This window comes from Ammospiza nelsoni, chromosome 10 (genome assembly GCF_027579445.1).
Source record: "Ammospiza nelsoni isolate bAmmNel1 chromosome 10, bAmmNel1.pri, whole genome shotgun sequence".
Classification (NCBI taxonomy): domain Eukaryota; kingdom Metazoa; phylum Chordata; class Aves; order Passeriformes; family Passerellidae; genus Ammospiza; species Ammospiza nelsoni.
The window spans coordinates 23,444,777-23,456,912 of NC_080642.1; the positions used below are offsets into that span (position 1 = coordinate 23,444,777).

The following is a 12,136-nucleotide window of genomic DNA, read 5'->3' on the forward strand; positions in this document are numbered from 1 at the left end:
AACTGGCTCTTCTAAATACCAGATTTGTCATCACTTGAACATTATACTAGATTTCAATCTAGACCAACAAAAAAAGGGAAAAAAAAGAGCGTTATCACTGGCTTATTTTAAGCTCTGTCATTATTCCTGTAAAACTCTGTTTAGACTGTAAATGAATCACATGTTGGATGTAGCTAAAACTGTTAGCATAACAGTTGAAACGCCATGCTCAGTGCAAGACTATTGCTCCTATGTAACCAAGGGTTCTGAGAGATGTGGGGAATGTGTTGGGAATTTTGTGTCCTTGTAGGAGCCCTGAGAGGAGCAGGGGGGTTTGGGAGCCCAGGTGAGCAGCAGGCAGACTGTGCTTCCATCCATCCATTACACAGCCCGAGCCAGGGAGGGTGCCTGGGCTGGTTGCACAGTGGGGGAGCTGGGGGAAAATATTGTGAGAATTAACAGATTAAACAGCCCAGGAAAAAAGTCAGCAGCTATTTGAATCTCAACTAAACACACAGTAAGAAGGCAAATTGCTGTGGCAGATACTTCCTTGATCCAAGGAACAGAGGGCAGGGCTGTCAAAACCCAATAGTGGAGATGGGAGAGGATTACTGTGGCTCTCCAAAGCAACCCATCATGGCTTTTCCTCTGTAAGCTCCCTCCTCTCCTGGTAGTGAGAAGGAATGGTTTCCAAGCTGCCTTCCTTTCACTCCATAGTGGAATGTGGTGCTCCTGAGCAGTGCTGCAAGGACCTGGACCTTTCTATCTGTATGAAGCTTGTGAACACTGACAGATCCAATCCATGCCAAGAGATGGCTGTGCAGAAAGGCAGCCCTGAGCTGGAGGAGCAGCAGGGCTGAATGGGCAGGGAGCAGCTGTGCCTGTGGTGACACAAGGCTGCTACAAATCCCCAAGGCCATGGGACAAGACATTTAACACTCACCAAAACCAGGCCAATGACTTCACAGGATTTATTCAAAACAGGAGAAAGCTTTCTTTACAGACCTGATGAAACACATGAGTACAGAAGACAGGGAAGGTGTTCTCACCAACACCTGAGATTGCAGAGCTGCCCCTTCCACCCTGCTCCACAGGAGTCCCTGGAGCAGAAGCAGCTGCCCTTCTCAGCTCTGCCTGTGTTTGAGCATGAGAAGCAGAGCATGCTCTCCCTCCCCACCACTCCTGAAGCATGGAAGTGGCAAACCTGCTCCCCACCTATGCAGAAAAGCACACAGCAGTCAAGAGATCCCCTCTGCTGGCCTGCAGAGGGCTGGAACTCATCTAGCAGCAGCTCTGTGGTGTTTGTGGTAATGGGTACAGCAAGTAATTCAACAATTGCAAAGGTAGAGCAGCAGAGAGCTGGAAAAAGGCAACAACTTCCAGTGCATTCTCCCACGTGTGCCTTGGAGTATCTTCCCAAAACCTTTCTGATCATAAGGGTTCTTCTGTACCAAGCCCAGCACTGTACTGGAAAAGTAAATGATTACTAAAATTTATTTTAAATTATTAAAAAAAAAAGTAAGAAGATTAAAAGGTCTTGCAAGATTCACTAATTATGAATTACTTTCCCCTTCCTTTGCCAAAAATGTCACCTGAGTGGTTTCAGAAGTCTTACAAGTTGGAAGGAAGTTCACAGATTGTTTATAAAATCAAATATTTTGGATTAGAAGTGTCACTTATCATTACACAGTTTGACAGCATTTCCATAAATCATCCCTAATCTGAAGAGCCCCTGACTATGGGAACAAATATGAAACAATTTTTCACGTTTCCCAATGGCCCAGGATTTTGGCTGTCACAGCCCCTTTGAAGCAAATCGACCCATGTTCATTGCATGATCCTGACTTGTGCAATCTCTGCTTAGAAAGCCTCTCCTGTGCCTCCCCTACCCTGTCATCAGCTGAGATGAAGCCAGAGGTGTCCACGTGCTGCAAGAGCCTGGCTCCACTGAGAGTCCATTTATTGCAGTGACTCATGCAGCTCAGTGGCTGTACCACAGAGAGCCTTACAGCTCAGAGTCGCTCAACAAAGTCCTAAGAGCAAGCCTTGCTACGTGGAAGAGCTGTCAAAACACACCAGTGCTTAGACCTAACAAATCTGACAACCCTGATTTAAAAAGTGCTTCGAAAGTCAAGGAAAACTAAACCCAGTAAAACCAATCTGTCAGCACTGCACTTTGCGGAAGCCAGGCAGGGTGACTTTGCCATGAGTGTAGATGTCCTCATCCGTGCCCTGGTTCATGTGCTTCACCAGGTTCTTCTCAAACAGGAGGGGGTGGTAGGCTCCCATGGTGCAGGCGTGGTCGTGGAACTTCTGGTAGTAGTGGCAGATGTCTGTCTGCCTCTTGGAAGGGAGGAACTCGTACACATCCACCTGCTCACACAGCGTCATCATGAGCACAATGCCTGGGGGGACAGAGAGCGGCACCCAGTCACACCTGAGAGCATGAAACACCCCACAGGGACAGGCAGCTCGAGGGGAAGGGTTTCTGTTATTAACCCCAGTCACACCTGAGACAGCATGAAACACCCCACAGGGACAGGCAGCTCGAGGGGAAGGGTTTCTGTTATTAACCCCAGTCACACCTGAGACAGCATGAAACACCCCACAGGGACAGGCAGCTCGAGGGGAAGGGTTTCTGTTACTAACCCCAGTCACACCTGAGAGCATGAAACACCCCACAGGGACAGGCAGCTCGAGGGGAAGGGTTTCTGTTATTAACCCCAGTCACACCACACACAGCATGAAACACCCCACAGGGACAGGCAGCCAGCAGGGAGCTCCAAGGGGAAGGGTTTCTGTTATTAACCCCAGTCACACCAGAGACAGTGTTCAACACTCCAGGCAGCCAACAGGGAGCAGGCAAATCCCAGAGTGTCCTGGGTTGACTAAATGATGCTTTTATCCCCAGTTCTCTGTTCTGTTTATGCTGAATAGTGAGTTTTGCACCTTTAGGACTTGTTCTAGAGAGTGAAGGGGGGAGAGAAGCAGCTCAGTTTGTTTTCAGACACTGCACTCACTCCTCCACACTCCTGCTCCTGCACTGTGCTGTCTGCGGATGGACAGACAGCAGGACAGAGCTCTCCTTTGCTTTTAGTTAGTTTAGCTAGCTGAGGCAGAGAAGCTCCCTGGACTGTGGGGTTTTTTCCCTTTTCTTTGGCCCTGTTTAACCTGCTCTGGATGAACACCCAGGGGAGCACCGGCAGCTGCACCTGTGGCCACCGGGCCGGGCCTGGCCTGGACATTTCCAGCACTGAGGGACTGATCAGAGCCCGAATGAGCTGAGCTGCAACCCAGGGAGGGACTGTCTCAGTTTGTCATCTCTTTTGGAGCAGCAAGGGGTTTTAATATTGTTTATGTTTTATTGTTTAATAAACAGGGTTTTTCCACTTTTCTCCAAAGAGGTATTTTCTCCTGGACCAATTGGTGGCAGGGGCTGATTGAATCTGCTTTCCTAGAGGAGCCCTTCAGGGGTTCTCTCCAAAATTTGCTCTGACCCAGGACACAGGGGAAGGGTTTCCATTATTAACATTCAGAGCACAGGGGCAGAGAACAAGTCTGGCCAGACAGGGCTCTTTTCTGAAGCCCTCCCTTGCCAAGTGTACGATCAACGTGATTTCAGCTGATTGTTTACACTGACAGCCATGCCAAAAGGACAATTTTTAAGAGTGCTACCATTATCTGTGACCTTCATGGAAACTTGGGTGTCTGCCAAGCATGCACTGCAATTAGCTGATGTGAACAGCCCATCTCAAACCTGCCTGGATAAGCAGAGATGAGACCTTCACATTTGTCCCAGCTGCCTCTTGTGAGTGCAGGGAAATGGAAGGGCCTGTGCTGGGAGATGCTCAGGGACTGAGCAGCCTCTGCTCCTCAGGCTCCTGGAGCAGAGCAGTGCTGCCCTCCTGTGTCTTGTCACCCAAGGACATCAGGCAGTGCTGGGCACAGCCAGATCAGATGGAATCCACAGTTAGCAGCTACTTTTCTTCAAAGTGCAAGAAATAGCAAGAATATAGCAGAGAAACTGAATCAGTGTGTAACATCACAGAAAATTCATGCAGTATCTGAGACAGCAAGGACCATGAAGAACTGTAAGACATTAAAAGAACCTAAAGTATATTTTAAACATGTCTTCATTCACCTTTTCAAATGAAAAATTTCCATCACACTCAGGACTTCCAGGGAACACAGAGGTGGAAACTAGAACTCATCTGTGCCCTTGAATTTGGCAAGGTCATTTGCTTTACAAAGCAAAAAGCAAGAGGATTTGGCCCAAAGTTAAGCCCTGGAGGAGCTGCTGTTTGACGTGTCTGTCTTCAAGCCCATAACTCCAGTTAATAATTCTGCTGCTGAAGTCATTGACTGTGCTGTTGCACAGCTGCTCTACACATATCCAAGCAATGATGCAATGATTTAATAGGTGCTGGGCTTGGCAAAATCATGAAGCAGCTCTGTTTACACAGAGACAGAAAGTGCCTCTGCCCCAGCAGTGATGAACAGAGGTGGGAGCAGACAAAGAGAGGAAGCACAGCAGTTGGACAGCCCATGGGAAACAAGACTTTACATCTCTGCTGTGATTTCAAATACATGGCAGCTTCCCCAGAGGTTCACTCCTTTTCATTCAACTGGTCATGAGAGCTGCTCTGCACTAAGCAGGAAAATGTTTGCAACAGCAGAATGTAAAAAGGAGTTGCTTTGCTGAGGAGAGCATATCACTGACCTTTTCAGGGCAACTATTCAGCCTGACCTTCCACAGACCCCCAGTAAGTCTTTATGCACATACACAAATATATTTATATATAAATAATATATGGAAAAGAAACAGGCACACCCTTAGAATTCATTTACAGTAATCAGATTTATTTGCCTGACCAGATCTGAGCCTGCAGGAGACACATCCTTCCTTTTGCACCCTGTGGGAAGTGCTCTGGCACTAGAAGCTACAAATCCTAGAGGCCATCCCAGTGTTGCAGCCTGCTCTCCTGTTTCCACCTGGAACTGGGCCATGTTTGTGACTGCTGTTTCAGAGGGGTGCTGCAAACCACTTACTTTAATACAACTAAGCTGCTGCTCTGAAGACAGGAAGCTTAAATTTTGGCACAGGACAAATACTGTAAAAACACTCTGATAAGCCCCATAAATTTGTAGTTGTCTTTGAAAGAAGGCATCTTGGAGAGCTCCTGCCTGCAAACTGAACCAGAAGTTTAGAGGGCAATATCTTACCAAGCATTCCTGATGATGGTGGATTAGGCTGAATATGCTCCAGGGAATTCTCCTGCAGAATGTCCCAGAGCTGCCACTGCATTTTGGGATTCAGGATATAGAAGGGTTGCTCTGGGTGTGCTCTGCGATACGCCTTATAGCTTTCAAAAAAGTTGTAATCTGGTTTTCTGTACCACTGCAAGAGAGAATCAGGAGGTCAGATTATTTCTGGCCCACTCTACTGTAACCAGCAGGAAACAAAGATGAGTCAACCTGCTGCTGCTGGGGAAGAAGATCCTGCTGCACACCCTCACTCACTGTCCCCTTGGGTCACTGTGGTGAGCTGACTCAGTACACAGAGCAGGGAAACCCCAAATCTCAATTTTGTAATTTCATTTTGCACTCCCCAACAGCAGACAATGTTGAGAACTCTGCCTTAAATGTTCCAGACCCAGATCCTTCTCCACAAGCAGCATATTCTGCAGGAAAGTCTTCCCAGCTCAGCCTCCTGAACCAGGCTGAGCTGATTTGCACCCTTAAATTTCCCCTTTCAGTAAAAACTAGGAATGGTTTACATTTTCCTAAAGTCATTTTGAGATTTTTTTTCTCAATGTTAGAAATAGCTCATCCTGGTGTTACTGACTCTTAAACATGCTGTCTATAGCCCTTTATGCCTCCTGGAGCTGTGGGACAAGGCACAGAAATAAACAGCAGTGAGGAAATAGGAAATGCAGGCCAAAGAAAGAATGCAAAGACCTCTCAGTTACAGCCAGAATTTAAAATAAAAGAATGGACTATTCACTCCTACCTGCTTTCACTGTGAGCCACCAGAGCTCATCATCACATATCAAACAATGTTTTTTTGTACTCAAAATCAAAAGTGAATTGCCAAGGGGATTGCAGATCCACAGGTGAAAGCTGACACAGACCTTCAGAGGGTTTACCAATCCATTCATAATGCATCAAGTATATGCCATGGCTGACTGCTGCTTGAAATATCCAAGCATCAACCACCAGCAAATCTTAGATTAACCATCAGAGAGAGGGAATCATCCTATAATGAGACACCTGCTGCAGCCAGCAGTGACCTCCTCCCTGTGCCATCAGCCCATGGGAAAGTAAAGGTGGTGACCCATCATCCTTGGCCTGAGGCCCTTCACAGGGATCAGTAGCAGGCAAGAGTTTTCTTAGGAGCACTCATGCATGGAATACTCACAGAAGTACACACAGATATATCCATAAAACAAAAAGGCAAACAACAAAGGCCTTGGAATGAGTGATTGCACATTAGGAGGAAGTGGTTTAACAGAAGCACTTCAAAGCATGTGAATCTGATTTTATTTACTAAAAACTCAGCCTTACCTCATGAATTTCTGTACGATATGGTGCTGGATCCCAGACAATTAAGATTCCAGTGTTATATAATGGTTCCTTCAGGAACTGCTGCTCTTCAACAGTTACAAGCTTGGAAAACAACAACAGATACATTGATATGCAGTATACTATCAGAATTAGCAGGCAGCCAAGCAATAAAACACCTGAAAACGGCCAGAGCCACCCTACTGCTGGTTAGTGAGCATGGCATGTGTACAGCAAGGACACAGCCCCAGCAATGCCCTTCCAACTCCCAAGCCAGTCCTACCAGGCAGCAAAGGACTTGGTGGAGAGTCCCAAGAGAAGCTGCCATGATGCTTCCCAAGGTTTCCCATCCATCCATCCATCCATCCATCCATCCATCCATCCATCCATCCATCCATCCATCCATCCATCCATCCATCCATCCATCCATCCATCTCCAGGAACACACCAAGGACAGGAGCTGCAGAGTGACCCAGCCTGTGTGAGGATGCCAGCACTACAACACCAGCTGCTGCCAGTCCAGGCAGAGCCTAGTGCAAATACACTCTTGGATCTACCAAGAGCCTTCATTTTACCCAAAGAAAGGCCTGCAGGTGGGTGGTTTCCCCCCAGCAACAGGAACCCTGGCAGCCTGCTGAGACCATCAGTGCAAGAGATGAGAGACTACAGCATCTCCAGCCAATCCTGCCTCATGCCAAGCCCCTCACTGCCTCTGTAGAGCAGGGAGGGGATGGCTCAGGCAGGGGAGGCTGGAATCTGAGAGCAGCAATGAGAAGAAAAGCTTCAAATAGAGTTCTCTTTATACACAGAGAGAGATAACCACCACTGCTTGGGACACCCAAGGGCAACCCAGGTTTGCAGCAGAAAGAAAACAATTTTAATCAAACTATTCATTTCCTGTCCTCCCCACCCACCCACAGCCATAACCTGTACAGGCACAGCTCGTAAACACTGAAATCATAAATCATACAAATCAGCTTCCATTTGTCCTGATTATCTCCACAGATCTAATTATGAGCTAGCCAATTAGTCCTTGAGCATCCTGGCTGCCTGCATGGCTGTCCCCAAAACCAGAGTACAAGGATGCTGCAGCCAGCCCAGATGGGAATGATTCCAAAAGGTTCCTCACATCTGTTCCTAACTCTATGGGATTAGGCCTTGGCCTTGACCACGCACTGCCTGGTTTCATTTCCTTACAGTAGCTAAACTATCTAGGTCACTGACAGCAGGAGTGTGCAGTGCTGCAGGTGTGGACACCAGGGGCAAAAGGGGCCCAGCAGCTGGCACCAGCCATCCCCTCAGCTGGCACAGGTGGCATGGAGCACTGCACAGGGGCAGGGATATGGAGAGGAGCACGTGCACTTTATTTTCATCTCACTGTTTCCATAGCCATGTGTGTTGGCAGAGGCACACGAACCCTGAGAGAGCTGTGACAGGCACAAAAGCAAAGGGACAAGAATCCAGGTGGGAAGCACCTCCACAGCCACTGCTGCCTGTGTCCTCCCACACACTGGAGCTGGCTCTGGGCACTGCCTGCTAGCCATCAGTCACTGAACCTGTCTGCTGAAGGAATCTCGCTCCCCATTTACCCTCAGTGTCCATTTGTTGTTTAATAGCAACAAATTCATTTAAATTACTACATGAATGACTTGTCTTGCCCAGATTTTTGATCCTAATTAGTCAAGTGATCTATTGGTCTTCTGGTTTCTTCTTTAGCCCGTTCACTGTGTAACAGTGTCTTGTTCATACAGTCCCTATCCTCTTAGTACATTTATTGGCCACATCACAATGATTTCCTTCCTTCCTGCTACCAGCAATCAGTGTCCTGCAATCCAAACATGCTCTCCTTTCCCACCACAGCCTTCCTCCATTCCACTGATGTGCTATCTCCTTTCTCTTCCTCCCTGCAGACTGTGAGTGCCAATAACAGCAAAGGCAGCCAAAGCAGAGTGTGCTCTCTGTGACAGCAAGAAGCCATGCCAGTAGAACTGGAAACAAGGGCTGGGAAGAACAAGGTGCTGTGGCCCTTGGTCAGCTCTGCAGAAAGGAGCTGTGTCCTCCAGCATGACACCAGCACCCCCTCACATGTACCTCTGCCCTTGTTTTTGCAAGATGTGACTGTTTCCCAGGGCAAATCAATGCTTTGTGTCAGACTGCAGGAAAACATGCCACTCAAAAAGCAGCAGTACTGATGAACCAGTCAAGGCCTGAGAAAATAAATGAGGCAACATTAAATAAATTCTTTATTTAGAACAACTATGAAGCTTGTGGGCTTACAAGCATATCCTCGGATCTGGAGCTCCCAAATTTCTTGCCTTCTTGTCAGTACCAATCCATTAATCTTTCCCTATGCACACAGATGTACAAGATACTCCACTCTACTCTTAAAAACTTCTGTCCCCATGTATGTCCTAGAGACTGGCCAGAAAATTACAGAAAATTATCTTAAAATAATTATTAAGAAACTCAGGGCCACTGGCCATGTGTGCCAAAGGGATATTACTCAATACTGACCAGCTTTGACAGATCAGATTTAGGAGATCCCATTTCCTTCACTTTGGCAGCAGACTGAGGTTGATCAGCAGTGAGAGCCAAAATAAAAGCAGCCAAGCCCCAAACCCATTCCTTTTCCCAGTTATAACACAAGAAAAGCCAGCCCAGAACAAGAACAAATTACAGCTTGTCCAGTACCTGATGTCTGTAAGAGCTCTGGGCAAGGCAAGATAAGGCACAGCTCCTGCAGAAAGCTAAAAGGATAATGTGATCAGGCCACCCCACTAACAAGAAGGTTTAAATGATGTCACCAAGACTGAAAACAGCACTGAACCATTCAAAGTGCAAATAAAAACATGTAAGAAAATCAGGCTTCCAATCCAATGGTCTCTGAAGTTAACAAACTGCAGTCAGAGCTGCTCAGTTTAGAAACCCCAGATGAGACTCCTGCACTACACACATGGAAAACATCTTTTCCCTGGTCAGCAGCCAGATCAATGCTGCCTTTTGAGTCAACTTCAGCCTCTACAAACTGCAGCAATATTGTTCTCCCTGCAAGTGAAGTTTCCTGAGGGTTCTCCATTCAGAGGGAACATCACCCATGACTGCAGGCTGATCTCATGGAGAACAGAAGCACTGGAATGACATGGCTGTAACTCCACTTGGTCCAAAGTAGGAGAATCCACATGGAGAGTCCTATCACAGCTGTACAAGCACACAGTTACCCTCCTCCCTGAGCAGATAACACTGACAGCACAGAGGTCATGCACATATTTTCATATCACTGTAAGCTTGGCCATGAGCACATCCTCCAGAGAAAGTTTGCTTAAGTGATAACACCTATCTGACATTAGAAAAATACACAGAGATAGGAAAGATAAAAAAAAAAAAAAAAAAGAAAAATGTCAAACAGGGCACAGAAGTCAGCAGCCAGATCTGTCTGCTCAAACCAGACTGGTTCAGAAAGGACAAACTGTCACCCTTCTGACTGGAGGTTTAATGCAGAGGAATGAGATGCAGCAAGCAACAGCAAAGAGCACAGCAGCAAGTGAAAAGTGGCCCAAGAGCTGAAAGAGGTAGCAAAAACAGTCACACAAGAAACAAGAATCTTTTAAAAGACACACAAAATGAAGGAGGCAAGCTGGTTACACATTAGCTCTGTCTTGCCTTTGAAGAGGATGGTCAACCTCCTGCTGCTGTTTTGAGAAACTTCAAACTTTGTTACACAGCAGCATCCATGCTCTCCTCACACAGAGGCAGGTGAGAAAACTGCACTCCTAAAAATCTTAGCTTTGGGGTAAGGAAAAGAAACTGCCTTTTTGGTTCAGGCTTACAAAAGCTACACTTCAGCCACTCATCTCTCCCTCACTCAGTTCCCTCAGCCTTCATGTGCCTACAGCCTCCTCTTCCTCCTCCTCTTGTGGGGGGAGGAGATGCTTGTACTCAGTGCTGCACCAGGTCCTTTAACCAAATGTCTCCTGGCCTGTTCAGTCCTGCTCCATTCTCTCACCAGCACATCCTACTGTGATTTCCTCTTTTGTCTTGCATATCTACACTTGAAGATTTCCTCCCCCCAGAAAGGACAACCATGAAGGGTAAGAGGTCTGTGGAGGAGAGGTGCAAGCACTCTGAGATGTGCCTACAAGAGCAAGGGTCTCACTCAGCTCCTGGACAAGGGGCAGACTGACTCTGCTAATGCACTGAGGCACAGGGTGCTAACCCTGGACAGTCTGGCCAAAGGCAATCAGCAAAGGGACACCTTGGTGCCAACATGGAGCTCTCAGAGGCAGGGAAGATGTAACTCTGTGAGCAAGGCCTTGCATTAAAGGCACTTTTTGCCATGCTCTGCAATGAGGCCCTGGACCCACTAGAGCCCATCTCTCTCCTGGCTGTGCACAGGCTACAGATTTACAGGTGGGTCTTTTGTCAAGAGTCTTCAGCCATGTAGCAGCCTGGTTAATGTGTTACCTACAGAGTCTGCAGCCTTGTTGGCAGTAAAGAAACACTGTTCTTTTATTACAACCACATAAATGTTCTTCATACCCATCTGTGGGCAGGTACAACTCATCCCTTGGCACACCTCTCCTTGCTGACCTGCACTGGCTGAACTGTTCCTGCCTCTCACTCCAAAGACACAGCAGCAGCATGGAGCTGGCCTTCACAGAGCCTTTGAGCAAAGACAAACACAGATTACCTTGGGCCTGCTGTAAATCACAAGCAGGCCACTGCAAGTTTGCAAGTGCATGCCAGTGCCACTGCAGCCACCTCAGATTTACCAACTGTCCCCATTCCAAGGAGAACAGCCATGTGCTAGGGACTGGAGAAATCAGATGGACAGCCCTCCCAGCTCCCAGACAGTGCAGCCACACAGCTGTGCCATGCTTGGCCTGCTTGGTGCCCCCTGCTCAGACCTACCTGGGAATTGACAAGACGAATTGTTGTCTTCTGGCCCACGTCATCCTGGAAGCCCCTGACAGGAGCCCCGTTGAAGCGCAGGACGGCGTCGTGGCTGTCTGAAAGCCAAGAGAGGGAAAAGCTGTGAGCCAGCAGCTGGATTTGAGTGACACCACCACCAAGTGACATTATTCATCTGCACTTCTAATGCAGTCTGCTAAATCCCTGGCTTTCAACCCAACATCTAGAAGTAGCAAGTCAGAAGTAGCAAGTCCTCTTTAGAGGAAGATGTGGCTCAAAGTTTATGACCAATACTCTTTTAAAAATCTACTCTCTAAAACTACAACCAGCTGCCAGGTTGAGAGCACAGCCCCAGCATTTGCTCTCCCTCTGCCTCCTTCCAAACACTTTACCATGAGATAGACCAACACACAATTAATTTACCACATGGCTGACTGCAAACCAAGAAACTAGGAAGTAGTGGCAAGCCAGCATCCTCCCTTCCAGCCTGGAGGCTGACCAGCTCCAGAAACATGCACACAAACCACAGTGCAAAGCCAAGCTGTCCTCAGCCTGCCAGCATGCCTCCCACTGCTGTGCCTCCCACAGACACAGCTTCTTACATGCCTTGGGGTTCACTGCATTTTCCTCTGCTGGCATCATCTCTTAAGATAGCACAGCACTCCTCCAGCCCCCTCCTCTGCCTTGG

General features: G+C 47.6%; 1 protein-coding gene across 4 annotated transcripts in view; it reads right to left on the reverse strand.

The window, feature by feature from the left end:
- Window positions 1–936: 936 nt before the first annotated feature.
- The window catches only part of ST6GAL1 (ST6 beta-galactoside alpha-2,6-sialyltransferase 1), a 44,925-nt gene continuing 33,725 nt past the window's right edge, over window positions 937–12,136 (reverse strand). For all 4 annotated transcript variants that reach the window (XM_059479310.1, XM_059479309.1, XM_059479312.1 and 1 more), the window contains 4 exons: window positions 11,449–11,546; window positions 6,544–6,645; window positions 5,203–5,377; window positions 937–2,384 (listed from right to left, as the gene is read on the reverse strand). In XM_059479310.1, coding sequence (XP_059335293.1) covers window positions 2,143–2,384; window positions 5,203–5,377; window positions 6,544–6,645; window positions 11,449–11,546 — 617 coding nt within the window. In that variant the 3' untranslated portion in view covers window positions 937–2,142. The remainder of the gene's footprint in view (window positions 2,385–5,202; window positions 5,378–6,543; window positions 6,646–11,448; window positions 11,547–12,136) is intronic.